General features: G+C 27.2%; 1 protein-coding gene and 1 long non-coding RNA gene across 4 annotated transcripts in view; one reads left to right on the plus strand and one right to left on the minus strand.

Moving 5' to 3' along the window:
- LOC127286903 (uncharacterized) overlaps positions 1–21,138 on the minus strand; it is a 342,205-nt gene that overhangs the window by 75,161 nt on the left and 245,906 nt on the right. The gene's annotated exons all lie outside the window — the stretch shown is intronic.
- LOC127286899 (uncharacterized) overlaps positions 1–21,138 on the plus strand; it is a 160,648-nt gene that overhangs the window by 61,149 nt on the left and 78,361 nt on the right. For all 3 annotated transcript variants that reach the window (XM_051313525.1, XM_051313523.1, XM_051313524.1), the window contains exon 3: positions 11,969–12,083. In XM_051313525.1, the coding sequence (XP_051169482.1) occupies positions 11,969–12,083 (115 nt within the window). The remainder of the gene's footprint in view (positions 1–11,968; positions 12,084–21,138) is intronic.

A 21,138-nucleotide genomic window follows, 5' to 3' on the forward strand; every position in this document is an offset into this window, starting at 1 on the left:
AACGACAGGCAATTTTTTAGTGGAAAATAAGTTTTTTTGGAATTTAAAATTAATTTTTTTTGCAAAAATAGTTATTTTGACGTCCAACAGTAATTTTTATGTAAAAAAAAATTGTTATATCAAGAACATATGGTTTTTAAGTAGTATAAACTTGTTAAGTAAGACTAAAGTGATTTTAAACAAGAAAAATTGCTTTGAGACAAAAAAATAACATTATCAGTAATATAAAGTTACTTGTATCTACTACTAATTAGTAAAAATTAGTAAAATTAGTAAAACTTTTAAGTAGTAACATTTTTAGTAGCATAAAGTCGTTTTGTCCAAAAAAAGTTACTTTTAACTGAAAAAAGTTACTTTTTTAATTCAAAAGAAAGTTATTTTATACTATAAAGTTATCTTGTCAGACATAACTTTTGAATACATAAAAAATTGCTCTGTTGTAAAAAAAAAAAACAGTAGTATAAACCTATATGTGTCAGATAAAATTAACTTTCAAATAGAAAAGAAATATGTTCAGCAGTATAAAGTTGTTTTGTCAACAGAAAATGTCTTTGAAGTGTAGGTAAAAAGTTGCTTTCTCTCTCTCAACATTTTAAGTAGTATAAAGTTAGTTTGTCAGAGCAAATCGACTTTAAAGTAGACATTTATGATTATAACTGAAAAAACACATTTGTTCAGTAGAAAAAAATAGTTCTGGCGTCAAACTAAATAAAAATTTCAAAAAAAAAGATACTTTTTATATAAAACAAAATTTTGTTGCACAATATTAAGAATTCATTTTGGTACAATTTTACAAGTAAAAAAAGTTATTTTAATATTAAGATCCTTTATATGTAGACGAATACATTTTTTCCACAACAAAAAAGGGAAACAAAAAAAAGCCCATAAAAGATGTAACGAAGAACATCATTTTTCTACTCTAGTTTTTCATCTTTACATGGGAAAAAATTTTCCAGGAATGCGTACTACTTCTCGGCAGATGAGAATAAATTTACTATGAAACATGTTTGTTGCGCGTAAGATAGAGGCATACACAGGGTAGCGCTCTTTTTCAGCTAGTCCTTGATGAGAAAACATTTTACGGTAAATTTTGCGCTTGAAATATTACATGGCATAACACGAAGCAGCTCGTTGGTTTGATGTCGCTGAAAAAGATGCTCGTGATAAAATGGTCGACGATAAATCCGCGGCACAAATCGGAGCAGTTACTTCTTATTTACAGCGTTACGAAAGGGATCCCAAGTACATATAGCTCACAGCAGGACCGTAGAATAATTTCAATTAACTTGCCTTTCTGTACAACGAGAATATACACATTTTGACATTTATGACTTTTTAACCGTTGAAGTCTGTTTAAAAAAAAATTTATAGAAGCTTTTTTCTCTTCTACACTAAGTCGTTTAATTATCGTTTTTTTTTTGTTCATTATTTTTCTATTAACGAATTGTTATATTTTTACACTGTTCTTAAATAATTCTTTTTTTTATTTTACAATTGAAATTAAATTTTTGGTCAATGATTTTTATCGTTTAATTTTTATATAAAATTTTTTTTTTTTTAAATAAATAATTTTTTATTTCTCAACAATAAAGAAGTAAAATTTCATTTTTTCTATAATAATAATAATAATAAAATTTGCCAGAAGTCGAAAAAGGCGAGATGTTATCAAGAACAAAAGTTCGAGGGTTCTTTAACGATACGAGCGTTTCTGGCGAATTCACAGAAGATATGGAAATGGATACAAAAGGCAAAGAAAAGATGGCTCATGAAAATTTCATGCATCCATTATAAACTTTTGCTATCTGTATTCATGTAAGTCGAAATATACTTAATTTTTTTTCAGGTCTTCTTTATTATTTTTAAGAAACGAAAAATAATAAATTATCTCTCTAGTTGACATGGAGAAAGAAATTTCAATTTATAGAATAATATTTGAATTTTTTTTTTAATATTTAAAAAAAAAATTTAACGAAATTAGAAAATATATAATTCTCAATTAAAAAAGCAATGAATGAAGAATTATTGAATGAAGCCCTCTCACTAACGAAATAATTAAGTTTGAAAATCCGTATACTATATATATATATATTGAGGGGAAATTTTTTTCTTTAAGAAAAGCCAATTAACAAGCATAATACCTGCTTGAGGGAAATCTCGTCTTAAGCAGTCAATTTCTTACTCTTTCTTTTTATAAAATCGTTGCCTGGCATTGCAAGTCTCTAATATCAACAAGAATTTCTCTCTGCAGCCGGAAGGCATTTTCTATCACTTGGCTTTTTCATCGGAATTACAAACAATCGTCTAGAGAATGCTTTTTAATCCGAGCAATAAAAAAAAAAGAAAAAAATTCAAAGTGCTTTCCACTTTTTTTTTTGTTCCTTTTCTTCCTTTTGGCACACTTGAGTCCGATTTTCTTTTTTAATTTTTTTCTTTCTTTTTTTTTTTTTTTTTTTTTATTATTTTTGCACTCCTCGTTCTCGTTCTGGTGTGCTTTCACCCTTTTTTCTGACAGACCTTTCCCTTGCTCCCAAGCTATTCCAATTTCTCGATGTCTTTTTTTTCTCCCTCAAGAAAAAGTTCTCACTTTTTTTTAAACAATCGAAGCTCGTAAACAATGTCATTCTCACAAATATTCTTTGTTGCTACTCAAGATGTTATTTTATTTTTTTTACGTATGTTTATTAATTTTTATTACTTTTTTTGGGGGGAAGTAAATAATAAATTATAAATATAATAAATAATTAATAAATAATTAATAAATAAAATGATAAAAAGAGAGTTAAATTTACATTGAAAATAATTGATTTTTATTTTTATTTATTTTTTTATTGTGTAAATTTTTCCAACTAACGAATAATAACATTAACAAAGGAAACAGAAGGTTCTTCTATATAAAAGAATGAAGTGAGTTTCGCTGAGAATGAAAAAGCTCTTAGTATGTCGAAAATGGAGCGAAACTCTCGTGTGCTACAAATATACAGTGACAATTTTAAAGGTAAGGTTTCTATTTGGTACAAAACACAATAATCTGTTATTGTTTGTCCTTGAGCGTATATGTTTGGAATTTTAAACAACAATTTTCCCTTGTAAAGGAAAATTTGCAGACAATCGAAATAAATAAATGAATTGCTGGTAAATTTGTTCCAATTTAAATTCTAATAAAATGTATTTTTTTTTTTTTTTAAGTAAAAGCAAATTTTTTTTTCTCATTCTCTAAATTTGAATTAGTAAAATTAAAGTAAAATTAGTAAAATTTTAACTAATTTAAAATAGTGACTCACTATTTGTTTTTGAATTAGTTAAATTTTTCTAATTAATAGTAAGAAAGAAAATTTGTTTATCGTTTTTTTATGTTTTGTAGAAACATTGATTTTTAAGTAGTAAAAACTTGGTTTAGTCGGACAAAAATTTGTAAATTATTAAAAAGTTTTATTTTGTACTAAAAAAAAAATTTTTTTTTTGAAAAATTTTTAAGTAGTTTAAACCTTTCACGTCAGACGAATTAGAGTATTGAGTAGTAAAAATTTGATTTTGTCAGACGTTGCTTTTGTACTAAAAAATTTAAAAAAAAAGAACTTTAAACTGGGTGAAACCTGTCATATCAAACAAATTCAATTTTTAAGTAGTAAAACCTGTCACATCAGACAAAAATCTCCTTTTAACAACTAAAAGTCACGAAAATACGTTTAGTCAGACAAAAGTTTTAATCGGAAAAATCCAATCTATCAACGAATAAGTAACTGAAAATCCTGCCAACTGAAAAGAGTTAAAAAAAAAAAAATTCGCCCCTAATACCTTTGAAAAATTTAATAAATAAATATATACTTTTTTCATTTATCATAAAGAAAATAAGTCAACCTTTTTTTTTCTATTTCAGAATATAATTCCTCAATTCCCTTAAGGAATTGCCTGTCATTACTAAAAATTATTAATAGCATCCGAAGCTATAAAAAAAAGTGAGAGAGAAAAAAAAATAATATTGAGTAAATAAGACAGAAAATGTTTCCTTTTAATCCGACAGAGGGAAAAATGAATTTCGACTTTCACTTTCATATATATACCATCGTCGTTAATATTTTCCCTTTTCTCGATCAACATCATCTCGACCCCATATACGCCCGGGGGTTTACTTCGAAGGAACTTTGATGCGAGAAAGTGGAGCTGGAGTGGGAGAGAGTTAGTAGAGGGTGTCAAGAGGATGGTGATAATGGCGGTTACGGGTTAGTCGCGAATCCCACTTTCGAAAGCATTCCACGCCTTGTGACGGGAAAGCACGAAGCCGCGAAAACGCCTGATGAATAGTTAAGTTTGGTATTTGACTGACTGAGAGACGACGCCACGCGAAGACATTTCACCTCACACAACTACTCGAGAGAATATTCGACTTTCAGTATATTTCGCCCCCCTCCTCTCTTCTCTTATATATTCCTCTAAGGAATTGGATAAAAAGCGTTGAAGGAACACGAGATGAAAAATCACTCACGAGCTTTATCTCTTATAGTCTCTTATATATACATATATATATATATAAAAACCACCAAAGTCAATATTCGAAGAAAATTTTTTCTTTCATGAAAAATTCAATCAATCTAAAATAATTAGGATGATATAAATTTTCCATGAGAGATATAGAAAAGAAATCAAATATTTCCTCTAGAAAGAAATATCGCTGTTTATATGATATATTTGTATTTTTTTATTTTTATTTTTTATTTATTCAACTTTTCTTTATACTATATGCTTACGGTAAACTTACACATATTCTTCTTGCTAACTTGTGTTCTGAAAGCACTATAAAAGAGTTATATTCTTTGCATCTTCTTATATATATTTTTGCACATAACTTTCTGTTCGCTCTTTCAGAGGAAAAAAAAAAAAAAATTTTTTTCCTTTTTTCTTAAAGTTCTTGACAATTTTAAGTTAAAAATTGCCTTCAGAAGAGACATCAGTTTATGGACAAGAAACGTTTTATCTCTTTTTTCTTTTTTTGTTTTTTTTTATCGGTACTTTCTTTTTGCATATGTCGATAAATGATACATTAAACATAAAAGTCAAATTTGGAAAAATTGTCAAAAAATACAATAAACATAAGAAAAAATAAATATATAATAGAAAAATGTATTAAATATAAAAAATAAATAAAAACAAATATAAAAAAATAATATAATAATACTAAAATAATAAATATAATAATACAATAATAATAATAATTATATAATGTGAATGAAGTAAGCTGAAGATAAATAAAAATTATAAACTCGTAAATAAATATTTTTGTGATGCGAATAAACTAACAATAAATAATAATCGAAATACACGTGTATGTGAAAAAAATATATATCCTGAACAATTTTTCTCTCTTTTCTAATTGTTAGAGTGATGCAATTATTGCCGTGATATGAAAATATTCAAAATGTCACTTTTTATCAGTCGACCTCGTAAATCATCTCTCTCAGATGAAAATCCCAAAATGTCGTAACGCTCGTTAATCATCTTCCAGATAAAAGGACACGTACATAATTTGTTGCTCGTTTACTGAATTTCATATATATATAATATGAGAAAAGAAGAATGAGTAATCAATTTTAATTTTAACAAATTAATTTTCAAATGTATAACAATTAAAATTTACACAATGGACATACAAAGAAAATTTGTATGAGCTTCAAAAAAAAAAGTTAATAAAATTATCATAGTAGATAGAGTTAATAAAATTATCATAATAGTATTCTCAATTTTATACACACACATTTTTCCGTAAATAATTTTTAAAACGTTACAAATTTTTTTTTATATTCATATTTCAAGCGTTATGAAGTTTATAAAGAGATTTTTAAAATATTTTTAATTCTTTCAAAACAGGAAAATTATTTAACTATTCTTGATAACTATTTAATTGACTGTTCTATTTACATCAAAATTTAATTTATTATTTAATGTATTATTTAATTTACTATTTAATGTATTATTTAATTTATGGTAAATTAAAATAGTATTTATTTAATTTATAATAATTATAAATTTATCACCGCAATAATTGTTCCCTTCTTTTGTATAAGAAAAAAAAGTTGACTCAATATTAGCATTTGAATACATATTTGTGTGACAAGCAGATCATTTTCATTTCCAGCTTATTATCAGGAAAATATTTAAAATAAAAAAATAGTAAAATAAAAACAAAAATTGCTTGCCATCCCTGGGGAAATTATCAGATGAGAGGACCAAATTATTACCATGAAACGTTGTTTCCAGCTGATAATTCAGTAAAATGAATGTTAATAATAATAATTCTTAAAAGTAATATCTAAAGTGTATAACATGTATTGTAAAAACTAAAGTATGAAGTCATTTTTTCAAGACAAAATTGATTTTTAAGTTAAAGAAGAGTTGATTTGTCAGACAATAATAAGGGGATTTAGTAGAAAAGTTTTTTCTTTGTCAGACGAGCAATATTTTAAGTAGAAAAAGTTCAGCATTCAATTTAAAGTGATTTTAAAGTAGAAAAAAATTGGCAGTAATATAAAGTTGTTATGTCAGACAAAAGTGATTTTAAAGTAGAAGAAATGATAGATATTTTCTGTAAAATAAACTGTAAAGTAACTTAGGTAAAAAAAAGTTAATTTAAAAAAACATAATTCAGTAGTAAAGCGATAGTTTAGTCCAACGTTTTAATTTTTAGTCACAGAAAAAAGCTGGTGTTATTTTTGTTGCGGATAATTTTCTCCAATGCTAAAACCCATAAGATTTAACCCAGATTTAGGGTAAAATTTGTTTGTGTCTTATTTTAACACCAATTCTGCTGTTAAAATAACACTTTGCTTTCAGTGTGGTACTAATATATTAATTTTTCAAATATAGTTTTAATTTGTCTAAACTTTATTTATTTGTTGATTTCAAAAACATATTTTGAAAGAAATTTTTTCTTGCTAAAAATAAGAGAAAATTCTTCTTACAAAAAAGAATGAAAACTAGAATAGAAAAGAAAATGAAGATCGTATCTTAAAAAACGTGATTGTAATACATCAAAGAAGGGAACAAAATTTGTAACATGCGTTTCAAGTTTATCAGATATTCTCAGGCGCTTGTTCTCGCCTCATTAACTACAGATCAGCGAACATAATATGAAGGGAGAATAAAATCGGAGAGAACGATGTTCGGATGTAGGCGACGTCGGACGAGAGAAGAGAGTGGATGAACTCTATTGTAAAATCGATAAGTATCTTACGTGACACACACACACACACACGCATACGTAGAGGAAAACTACAATCGTCGTGACATTTACGTTTTTTTTCTCTCTCTTTTTGTTTGCTTTTTACTGAGCAGAAAAAAAACCTACACTGGAAAATTAAGTTCCCAGTGATATTTAATAAACTCTCCTTGTCCGAGGGCAAACAAACTTACGTAAGCAAGCGCATACTCATTTGCAAGATAATAGCTTGAGAAATTACTCAAATTAACTCTGAACCGGGTGGCGTGCAGTACAATTCTTATTTTGTGTGGCTGGATTTAAATACGTCGCGAAAACACGGAAAAGTAATATTTAGACAATGAGACACTCAAACTAATAACGCAATTTTTTTACGAGTTTTGCGAAAAAAAGAGGGGAAAAAAAAATTTTAACTACTCAATCTCAACTTGAACTTAAAAATTAACACACATATAATCTTGAAAAAATTTAAATAAATTAATATTTTTTAGTATTAAATTTTTCCAAATTAAAAAAAAAAGCTCTAAACTTGAAATAAAAATGAATTAATATTGTCGACCCCCTATTTTTAGGAATTCGATACTTTTACAATACTTTTGATATAATTCCCTAATTTCCCTGACTCGTGGCAACCGTGATAAATTAAAAACGAAAATAAAAAGGAAAAAAAATTGTTGCAAAAAGGAATTGACACTGAAAATGAATAATGAATGAACATTGAAACCAAAGTGAGGAGTTGAAAGTGGAAAAGTGGGAAAAAAAAGAGATAGACGATAATAATAATGAGATCAGTAGGAGCCGAACTACACATTGAAAACTACTCTAGCGCATTTTCCTAAAGCAGCATTTGCTCTTCAATAATAAATGGATGGGAAAAGCCAGTTATATCGGTGTATGACGTGTACGTGGATCGTGAAAGGGAGGCGATTCACTATACATCGTATATAGTGAAAGTCAATTTAAAATTAATAACGTAATTACTGGATACTGCAAGGCCATAATCTACTGTCCGACAAATTGGTCGATATTCTCTCTATCTCTATCTTTCTCTAAAGCGTTACTCTCGGTGAATGTACTCTCAACAGTTACTGTTGCTTAGAGAGAACAACAAACTAGTAGTAGAGACCGCGACGCGGCTGATACTCCAACAGTCTAATGGCACCACTCAAGATGCAATATTGCTACATGAATATTATATAGCATCTCCTGGACCATTCCACGTCTTTACAACCTAAACCCTCCTCCTCCTCCTTCCCCCCCCCTTCGCCCTTCCTAGTCTTCTTACTCTACATCAAGCACTATGCTTACCAACTTACAGCTGCAGATGGATATTTGCGAGAATACACTATATACGCGAAACGCTCCACTTACGAGAGCGAGCTATGATTATTTCAAGGTGCACTCTCAAAAATTGGCTGTCTTTCACTCTCAACCTACTCTCGACCCCTTTAAACACTATATAGTACATCTCTCCACGCCATCATTTTTATCCTTCAATGGTCAAAATTTCAAACAATTGTTTCAATTTTACAATTTTTCTATTATTATTTTTTAAAATGTTTTTATATTTTTTTTTATTAATAAAAATTTCGAATTTAATAATTATTATTTTAATTAATTAACGTTTTATGTAAGAGAAACTAATAGAATGTTGGAAGGTAATAGGAAAAAGAGAACGAAAAGATTTGGACAAATGGTGTTTTAAAAATTTTAATTTTAACTCTCTTTTAACCATTAGATTTCAAAACGTTGTAATTAGATTTTTATTAAAACACTATTTGTCCAAATGTTATCGTTTTCTTTTATTATAACCTTCTAAAATTATTATTTTATATTTTTTTCAAATAGTTTTCTATCAAAAGTCTTATAATTTTATTTGTAATTAGAATTAAATATAATTAAATAAATTAATTGACGTAAATTGGTAAAATACAACTGTTTTTATATTTTATTCAATATGTCTGACTAAAAGCAACTTTTACTACTTATTAAAATACAAAAAAAAATGTATAGGAAATTGTACAAAATATATATTAATTTGTATTACTGACAAAAAAAATTGTTTCAATTTTACAATTTTTCCATTATTATTTTTAAAAATGTTTTTATATATTTTTTTATTAATAAAAATTTCGAATTTAATAATTATTATTTTAATTAATTAACGTTTTATGTAAGAGAAGCTAATAGAATGTTGGAAGGTAATAGGAAAAAGAGAACGAAAACATTTGGACAAATGGTGTTTTAAAAATTTTAATTTTAACTCTCTTTTAACCATTAGATTTCAAAACGTTGTAATTAGATTTTTATTAAAACACTATTTGTCCAAATGTTATCGTTTTTTATTATAACTTTCTAAAATTATTATTTTATATTTTTTTCAAATAGTTTTCTATCAAAAGTCTTATAATTTTATTTGTAATTAGAATTAAATATAATTAAATAAATTAATTGACGTAAATTGGTAAAATACAATTATTTTTATATTTTATTCAATATGTCTGACTAAATCCAACTTTTACTACTGATTAAACTACAAAAAAATGGATAGGAAATTGTACAAATTAATTTGTATTACTGACAAAATTACAAACGTTTAGAATGTCTGACTAAATACTGGCTTGTACTACTGATAAAATTACAAAAAAAAAATTTAGGGAATATTTACTACTAATTTTCTAATTTAGTCATTATATTTGACTAAAATCAAAGTGTACTACTGATAAAGTGACAAAAAATTAAAAGGCCTGACTAAATATTTAGTTGTACTACTAATAGAGTTACGAAAGCTAATTTATTATATTTGGCTCAATATTTATTTTGTACTACTAAAAAAAATAACGAAAGTGTATAAAGTCGCACTGAATATTGACTTGAACTACTGACGAAATTGCAAACATTTAAAAAGTCCGACTAAATATTTACTTTTACTACTGACAAAATTAGAAAAGCTATTTTATTATATCCAAACAAATTTTGACTTGTACTACTCATCAAATAATAATAATATGAAATGTCTGACTGAATATTTACTTGTACTACTAATAAATGTACAAATGCTATAATTCATTATGCCTGGCTAAATATTTACTTGTACTTCTAATTACATTGTAAACATTTAGAAAGTCTGACTAAATATTTTTATATTTACTACTGATTTTCTCATTTGTTTCTTATGTATGACTAAAACTAACTTATACTACTGATAATGTTATAATAATTTAGCAAGACTAATTAAATATTGACTGACGAAATTGCAAATATTTAGAAAGTCCGACTAAATATTTACTTATACTACTGAGAAAATATAAAAAAACAAGTCTGACTAAATTTTTACATGTTCTACTAAAAAATATTAAAAAAATGTTAAATGTTAAAACAAATATTGAATTGAACTTCTAGTAAAAATATAGAAATATAAAATGTCTGACTGAATATTTACTTGTACTACTGACAAAATTTCAATCGTTTACTACTAATATAACTGCAATGGCTAATTTATTATGTCTAGCTAAATATTGACTTATACTACTAAAAAGAAATTACAAAAAAATCACAAAATCTGACTAAATATTTACTTATTCTACTGAAAAATATCCAAAAATTAAAAAAAAAGTTTTAACTGATTGTGAATATTAACTTTTACTACTGATATTCTACTTTGGTCATTATGTCTGACCAAAGTAAACTTGTACTACTGCAAAAATTACAAAAATCTAAAAAGTATGATCTAATATTTACTTGTACTACTGATAAAATAAGAAAAATCTAAAAAAGTTTACCTACTATTTACTTTTATTACTGATACATTAGATGGGACTTTGATTTAGCAGATTTTTAACGAAATAAATAAATTTTACCACTAAAAAATAAAAAATTCGGTCAATTACAAAATTTGACTAATGGTAAACGTTTAAAATACAAAACACAAGTTAAAAAATCACTGAGTTTCTCATTAATTATTCATGTAATTGTAAATTGTGGAAAATGTCAACCAGACATGTAATTGTAATTTAATCTAGTTTAGCGGATAATAGACTTTGCCTATTTAATCGAACGCAGTTAATTGAATATAAATTGAAAAATAAATTCTCAAATTTTGAAAATACCAAAAATTCTATTTATAATAATAATTAATCATAAATTTAATTTAAAAAAAGAAAAACACTGTAAAAATATTTTTACTCATTCAATATGTTCATTTTTTGCCAAAATTTTTGTTTATTTATTTTTTATTTCGATATGAAATTTTTGCTTTTTGTTTATCTTTTTATATATATTTACAAAACGGAAATTTATTTTGAACGAGGGAAAAATAACAATATCTTTTTTTATCTGAAAATATCAATTTTAATCGATCCAGACTCCCACATCATGGTCGATAAATCGCACACAAGGTTTTCTCTGCACAGTAAAATTGCATTCGCAACACACGGCCTCTCTCTCTCTCTCTTCGATTCCATCGTCCTCCTTCTCCTCATACAACATTCATATTTATTTATGGATATGTGCACACATAACCTATAGATTTTTTCGATGTTAACGCGGCCAACGTTATATTTCCGTCGCCGATACGTTGCGATTCACGTGGGCAAAGGGGGGAAGAAAAAACTTTACGGGTCAAAAGAAAAAAAAAATTGGAGAGGAGGGAGTAAAGAAGAATTTCCGGATTTTGTTTTTCATTGTCGAGAAATAGCAATATCGAGATTTAAATGATTAAAAAATTTATAGTTCATTTTTTTTGCATTTATTTTTCAGGTTTGCCCTCACCGAGCTGTAGACATGTGAAGTACAATAATCTCGATGACGTCAAGTCCGAGGATCTAGGATTAACGCAACTTGATTTTACTCCAATTGTCGTTACAAAAATGAGGTGAGTCGATTGTGATAATAAATTTAATTTCAAAAATTAGACAATTATCAATTTTTGTATTTTTTAATATTTTACATAATAAATTATGTGTGAAAAGAGAATTTCCAACAACAGACATAAAATATTCCACTAAACTTAAAAAGGCAAAATTGAAATAAATTTTAATTTCATCAAAATGTCATTTAATAGCCATCAAGTTCAACTCGACGACCAATTATCTAACCAAAATTTTATTTCACCCATAACTTTAATGTCTCATAATTTTTATTTTGAGACAAATCAAGGATAACGAGTGAGAATAATGAAAAAACAACATTTGGTTGAACACACTAATTAGAGAAATTCTAATTATGACTAATGAGAAACCTACTCGTCGTTTAATATTTTGTAAATTGAAAAAAAAAATTAAAAACGATAATTATATCTAATTAACATTAGAGCCAATTAAAAGCAGTACAAATTAAGAAAAATTGTCAAAAAATAAATATTTATCAATTTACAACAATAAAAAAAAAATAGAGTCCAGAAATTGTTAAAAATCCAAAAGGTTTTTATTTGTTTTCAATATAAATACAAATAGGTATATTCTTCTACTGTCAAAACCTGTGTCCTGATTTAGTAAATGTGGCTAAAGTTGTTAAGCAATCAAACCGGAAATTGTTTGTCAAATCGAATTTGCACCGCAAACTAAAGCAATGTCCAATATCAAGCAATTACATTCAAAACAGGATAAACGAAATTTCTACGTTTTTCGAATTAATTTCAAGTTACATATATAAAATTGAAATATCGATGAATCGTGAGTGAAAAAAAATATGTTCTATAAATAAATATTTTTTTTTATAAATTTCGTTTAAAAATTTCAATGAGTGAAATTTAAAAAAAAAAGGTGAAAACTATTAATTACAAAAATATATTTACTATATTGGGGAATAATTAATTTTCTTTAAAATTTAAATATGTTTGTTGATGACATTAATTTCAAGAGTTTGAGACAGTATTTTACAAAGATCGGAATCTCTCTTTTGAGCTTAACTCAAAACTTTCTGGCCATGCGCTTGCGGTAGATAAACACGAATACTTCATAAGCTCATAATCTAGAAACAAAACGTCAGCTGGGAAACAAAGGAGTGTTCTCCAGGTTCTTCTTTTAACCCAAGCTCGATTCATTTCGTTGGTAACAAACGTCCGAGAGACTTTGTAAGTAAGTTCTTAACCGACTCGCTAAAGCGTATCTACGTTTATTAAAAGTCAGTTTTTTTTTATTAACATCAACTCAACGACGATTTAAAAAATATATCTTTCAAATATTTTCTTTTTTCAAAATTTTTATATTTCCCTATCGATTTTTCCAAATTTCATATTCCTGATTTTGAATTTTCTAAATAATATGCTATTACAAATATTATATGAAATTAAAATGTTGTCTGACTTAAAGTGACTTTTACGACTGATACTGAACTTACAGCGACTGTAATTCATTATGTCTGACTATTATCCACTTTTACTACTAATACTAGAGTTACAAAAACTTATTTTTACTACCAACAGAAAAAATTGTATAATTTAAACTGCTACATCAAAATGAAACTGACTTAATACTACTCATAATAAACTAACAATGACTATAATAATTTATGTCTGACTTAAACTGACTTTTACTACTAATAATAAACTTACAACGACTGTCATTACTTATGTCTGACTATAATCTACTTTTACTACTAATATCAAAATTACAAAAACTCATTTCTATTACTAATAGCAAAAATAATTTGAACAGTTATGTCTGACTGAAACTGACTTTGGCTACTAAGAATAAACATTCAACGACTGTAATTAATTATGTCTGACTATAACCTACTTTTACTACTATTATTAAAGTTACAAAAACTTATTTTTACTGCTAATAGCAAAAATACTTTAAACAGTTTTGTCTGACTGATACTGACTTTAACTACTAATAATACACTTACAACAACTGTCATTAATTATGTCTGACTATAATCTCCTTTTACTACTGATATCAAAATTATAAAATCTCATTTTTATTAGTAAAATCAAGAATTAAATAATTTAAACAGTTATGTCTGACTAAAATTGAGTTTTACTACTGATACCAAAGGTAAATGAATTCTAAAGTTATGTCTGACAAAAATGGACTTTTACTACTGACACTAAAATGGATTACATTTCATATTATGGTTCCCTACCAATTTTTCTGTACAAAATAATTAGAAAAATTGAATAAAGAAAATTTAAAAAAAAAATAGTAAGAAAAATGTTTATTAGGAATAAACAATTAAGAAAACTAAATTAGAAAAAACGTTGGACAATGTTTATATTATACTTACTAATTACTACTACTGAAAATAACAATTTAAAACTTTGAAAATTAAAAAAAAAAACCTACAAATAAAACATAAAATTTTAATTATTTGTAACATTGTCACTGGAGACTATTTTAACAAAGATTGTAACATAATTCACTTGAGATTACTTCCCCCTCCCCATTAAAAAAAAAAAAAAAGAAAAGTAATTTTATTCGCATTATAATCACACCCTATAAAATAAATGAACGACCACGATAAAAGGAGAAAAAAAAGAAAAAGAAACTAACGAAATTGCTTCTATTCCCTATATCAGCGAAGATCACCCATTGTTATCAAGACATTCTCATAATCCTATGAGCTCACAAAATTGCTAGAGTTAGAAAGACAATTGCGTCGATTGCACTTCTAATCTTCGTCTCGAAAAATCGTCTAAATCTACGGGCTTAAACTTGTGCAAGAGAAGAGAGAGGGGGGGGGGCGGAAGTCTATCCCGTCTTAAGCAAACTCCTCGACTTCTTTTCCCAAGTCGATTCGAAAAGACGTCGAGTCCGAAGGGAGAAGGAGAGGGGGGTGGAAAAAGACGGGGGTAGGTGGGGAGGATAGAAAAAGGGTAGTTCGGATTACAGGCAAAATACGTCGAAACCAAATCCTTTCATCCTTTAATACCACCACCTTGCACCCACCCCTCTCCACCCCTATTTTCAAGCATCTAGATAGCGAGCACATCTTCTCGAATCTAAAGAATACGATAAGTGCACCATTGATAATAATAATAATAATGATAATAATAAGTGTTGTGCTATACTGAAAGCAGTTTAAAGAATAATTTTAGTCGATGGTTCTTTTTTCTCGAATTTCTTTAATATATTTTATAATTAGAATTTTTTTTAGGAGATTGAAATTAACTGTAGTAGTTTTGAGGTTATTGTCTTATTGACACTGTCTTTGACTACTGATCCAAAAATACGTGTTTATCTGTAGACTCACTGCTATTACTATAATTATATGAAATTAAAAAGTTGTCTGACTGAAACTGACTTTTACTACTGATACTAAACTTACAAGAACAATAATTATTTACGGCTGAATATAATCCACTTTTACTACTAATACGTATGTTACAAAAAATTATTTTTACTAGTAATAGCAAAAATTAAATAATTTGAATAGTTATGTCTTACTAAAAATGATTTTACTACTATAATAATAAACATACAACAACTGTAATTAACTATGTCTGACTATAATCCACTGTTACTACTAACATTAATGTTACAAAAACTTATTTTTGCTACCAATAGAAAAAATTATACACGGAAAATATCTTTACATGGAGCAGTGATAATTCTCACTGGAACAGCAATATGTTTTCCTAAAACAGCTAAAGTTTTCGCTATTCTAGAGAAACATATCGCTGTTCCAAATAAACATTTTTTTCCATTTATAACTTAAACTGGTATACAAAAATGAAACTGACATTTACTTATAATAAACTTACAATGACAAAAGGCATTTTAAAGTTATGTCTGACTAAAATTGACTTTTACTACTTAAAGCAGTTTTCACAAGTTTTATGTCTGACTATAACATACTTTAACTACTGATATTAGATTTAAAATAATAAAATTAGTTTTGACTGAAAATCATTTTAACTACTGATTGCAAAGTAAGAAGAATACAAACAGATTGTGTCTGACTTAAATGGAATTTTACTACTCGAATAAGAATTTTCCAGTCTGACTATAACTGACTTTTACTACTTATAGTAGTATAGTAGTAGTACTTATAGTATTATATATCAAAGTCAGAAAAATATGAACATTCAAGTCTGACTATAATGTACATTCATAACTGATACTAAAGTGGCAGTACTTTAAATATGTCTGACTAAAACAAACTTTAACTACTGATATATTAAAAAAAATTCTAAATAGTTCTGATTAAAAATTACTTTAACTTCTGATTACAGTTTTTGTCTGACTAAAACGGACTTCTACTACTTAGATTCAAGTTTCAAGAATTTTCATGTCTGACTAAAACAAACTTTTACTACTGATAGTAAAATTACTATTATTTAATTATGTCTGACTGTAATACACTTTGACTACTGATACACTATTTACAAGAATCGTACTAAATTGGACTTACATACGGGTATAAAAAAATTACAGGACCTTAATAAATAAATAACTAGTATTTGTATTAAATACATATAAATTATTGGCTCGAATAGTTTCCTTATTTTAAAAATAAAAATCTATTTTTCCCAAAGAAATATTTACCTGAATAATAGTCAACCGATTTTATGAATCAAATAAATTTTTTTCCTCACTGTAATTATTTAATAAATACATCCTTAAGGAAGTGCTCATCTTCACTTTCCATTATACACTAAAAAGAAAAAAATCTGTGAAAAATCGTCAATTGGGGAAAAAGCTTTTTGTGTATATATATAATGGTGAAGAAGAAGAGGATGAAATGAAGACACACTCAAAACACCCCCTTGTGTAATTTTTTACGTCATTATTTAAATTGAAAGTATATCCCCGTGTATATGTGTGAGAGAGAGAGAGGGGGGAAGTAAAGGAAAATTCAAAAGTGGAAAGATTGCTCTATTCGTCGTCAGAGTGGGGAAATCCAGGTCGGGAAAAATAAAGTGGTTAGTCGAGGGTATATATTTCTTAACCACCCCGAGAGCAGTACAAATCATTGAGAGGTGAGCGAGGGCTCTCTCGCGTCTTGGTTATATGTCTTCGTAACGGCGCCGGCCACATATTTCAGAGTCAGCCATCTCTGCCGCTTCTTCCTTTTATATATATATATATGTGTGTGTATATGTGTGTCTGTCTGTATGTTCATTTTTTTCTTTTATTTTAATGAAAATTTACGAGACGCTGCGGTGGGCAAACACATGCTTTGGAAATACCTTGTGGGGTCTCAAAGTCTATAGACAGAGAGTGAGATAGAGGGAGAGAGAGAGAGAGAGAAAGCAAATGCAATTGGATGCACCACATGACGGTATTGGGATTCAGTGGTTCACCAGTCTAACCGGAAATGAGCTAATAGGCAAACCAACTCCTAGAGTTAACTGAGGCTACAGTATTGCAAGGTTCGTATCAAGCTAACTGCCTGATTTTATCATGCGACGAAATAGTAACAATTTCACCACATCACCTGTTGAACATTTTCCTACTAGGCATGGTCAATGTACTATAAATATATATAAATAAATGAATAACTAAATTAATAGGTAACTAAATAAATAAGTAAATCAGTAAATAAATAAATAAGTAAATAAATAAGCAAATAAATAAATAAGTAAATCAGTAAATAAATAAATAAGTAAATAAGTAAGTAAGTAAATAAATAAGCAAACAAGTGAATAAATAAGCAAATAAATAAGTAAACAAATAAATAATTATATATATATATATATATATCTTCCTATATTACAAAAAGATATCGCCGCCGCCTCCGCCGCTGTTTCAAGAATTCATGACCTAGGAGGGGGGAATCCCCCCTCCTAAATTTTGAGGTTATGTTCGTTTCAAGGCTCTGAATTTAGCAGCAAGTCCCCCTCCCTCCTCTTATTTCCCCTCCTCCGTCAAAAATGACCTAAATTTTGAGGTTATGTTCGTTTCAAGACTCTGAATATAGCCGCAAGTCCCCTCCCCTCCTCCGTCAAAAATGACCTAAATTTTGAGGTTATGTTCGTTTCAAGACTCTGAATATAGCCGCAAGTCCCCTCCCCTCCCCCGCCAGAAATGACCTAAATTTTGAGGTTATGTTCGTTTCAAGGCTCTGAATATAGCCGCAAGTCCCCCCTCCCTCCTCTCATTTCTCCTCCTCCGACAAAAATTGACCTAAATTTTGAGGTTATGTTTGTTTTAAGACCCGAATAAAGCAGTAAGTCCTTCCCCCTTCCCTCATCTCTCTCTATATTTCCCGCCAAAAATGACATAAATTTTAAGGTTATGTAAATTTCAAGACTTTCAATATAGCCGCAAGTGAAGGTGGAGTTTCCGCCAAAAATGACTTGAATTTAAAGGTTATGTTCGTTTCAAGACTTTTTAATAATTTATTGGTTTTTAGGGAATTTCATTGAAATTATTTTTAAAAATAATTTCTTAATGTCGATTTTAATTTATTTAATTATTTATTTATTATTAATTTAATTAATTTATAATTAAAATTTAATAATTTTAATTTTAATAATATTTATTCAGATTTCAATGAATTTGTAATAATAATTCTTTGAAATAGGTGGTTCATTTGGAAAAATAAGATCAATGGAAAATTAAAAAAAAATTATCAAAATAGGGGGGTTGGCGCGCGATAATTTAATAATTGTTTCTGTCCAAGAAATTGTCATGAAAAATTATTATTTCCCACACTTTCTCTCGTAAGTCACTTTATGCATTATCTTTCGAGATTTATTCACTCGCAGAAAAAACAGATTTGAAAATGTGATGGAAATCCCAACGAAAGTCAAGTGAATTTTTTATCAAGTGTTAGCTTTTAAGAATACTTTTTATTAGGATAGGATTTTAAATTTTGTTTGCGAATTCTATTTTTATTCTTTTTAAAACTGTTTTATTAAAAGATAACGAAGTTATTATCGCATGAAAAATTTGTAACATGAAAATTAAAAATTTGAAATTAATTACTTAGTTTTAAAAAGGAGAAAACTTTAAAAATTACAAATTTGTATACAAATTTTTTTATAAGTAAGAAAAGTCATTTTTAGTCAGACATTCGCATAATATGATTATTAGTAGTGAAAATAAGTTTCGAACGGAAAAATTTGTTTGATTTTGATATGCAATTTCAGTCAGGTATGTTTGTATAATTTAAATATTATTAAAAGTACCATTTTGAAATAAATTATATTAATTTTAATTTTGATTTTAATTTTCACTTTCACTGTAACTTCGCACTTTCATTGATTATTTTTTTCACTCATATTTTCATTTCCACTGATTGAAAATTAGTTCGAACGTAAAAATAAAAATTGAAAATGAAAATTAGAATCAGTGGAAACGAAAGTGAAAGTGGAAATGAATTAAAATTAGAATCAAAGGAAGCGAAAATGGAATTGCCGAGTTTTTCGTAAAAATTTATTTTAAAAAATAAAAATTAAAATATAGTTATTAAAAGCAACTATTCATGGCTATTATTACTATTGATTCAACTGAATAACTGATAATTCTAATTCATGAGATTTCCTCGCATGTAATTACAGTTTCAATTAACGGTACAGATATTATTTAGTTCAATAAATTTATATAATTCGAAAGCGATTAAAAAATAAAAAATAAACAAAAATGGTAATATTTATTATTATTTTAGTCATAATGTTTATGTTAAAAATAAAAGTTAATAAAATAAAAAGTAACATCTCACAATTCAAAAACAACTTTACAACGTTCATAAAATGAAAGTTATGAGAGCGTGATTTAAAAAAATGCACGTGTAATTAAAAATACCCCCCCCCCATTCTTAAGGATATAACACTAATTGCAATTTTCTGTTGAAATATGAAAGGCGCGCGCATGAACAATACCAACAGAACGTTCTTTTATCGTCTCTTTTATATAAATTATAATGAATGAACAGTGAGGTAGAAGGTGGAGTGGGGGGGGGATGCAAAGGTGTTTTATAAAGTGTTTATATCCACGTTTTATTTAGAAATTATCTTTGTATGTTGGGAAAAAAAGTTTCCTTTTTTTCTCTATGAGAATCAAAGAACAAATTTTTTTTTTTTTCGAAATTATTTGAGATTAAACCAGATGGAAAAATATTCTTTTGCAGCTGAAATAATATTTTATTTGAAAAAAAAAAAATTTTAATACATTTTTTCATAACTTTTTTTTATAAATTTTATTTTTATATTTTTAAATTGAGAATATTTATATTTATTTTCGGAAAAATTAAGAATGAGTGGAGAAAAAAAGAAAGAAAACGTTTGAAACTAGGTGATTTTTTTTGGTGATGATTTTTGAATTGACATTTTTATCTCCTTTTGTATGCAACTTTTATACAGTGGTTAATTGGTTCGTGTAGGTGAACATTGGCTTAATTAAAAAGCATAACTGTCTCCTATCATCCCTTATATTCTTGAACGAAAGCTTCCTCTTTCCTGGCCAGTACCCAATTCTCTCTTTCTGATGATGAAATCCGACGCAGGCAGAACCAATGGCTAATTTGCAAGCTGCCTTTCAATTATATAAGCCTCCTCTCATCCTTTTGTATTGGCCACTGATGGTTCTAATTAGATCAAAAGCCTCTCTCTCTCTCTCTCACTCTCTCCTACCCTCAGGGATAATTATTTCATTTGCGCTTTCTGATTTACCCGTTAGCGAATAAATCCCAAACTGGACACAATTTTTTATCTTCTAAATGAATATAAAAATACTATTTTTCCCCCTTCTTGTTTTATTATTACAATTATGATCTGATTTAACAAAATTAAAAAAGAAATCATTTTTCACATAAGGGAAAATTACAATAAAAATTATTTATTAAATTTTTTAAAAATGCTAATATTAAAAGAGTATAACTTTTGTTTTCTCTACAATAGAGATTTTTTTTTATGTTTAAAAAAATCCGATTTTATGTAAAAAACGGTATTTTAAAAAGAAATGCCTTTTTTTCAACGATATACATTTTTATTTGTGTCAGTGAAGCTTTGGGATTTAAAACTTTCTATTCTCTTGATATGA

Source organism: Leptopilina boulardi, unplaced genomic scaffold (assembly GCF_019393585.1).
Source record: "Leptopilina boulardi isolate dan_hultmark-lab unplaced genomic scaffold, ZJU_Lbou_2.1 LbouV2_364, whole genome shotgun sequence".
Classification (NCBI taxonomy): domain Eukaryota; kingdom Metazoa; phylum Arthropoda; class Insecta; order Hymenoptera; family Figitidae; genus Leptopilina; species Leptopilina boulardi.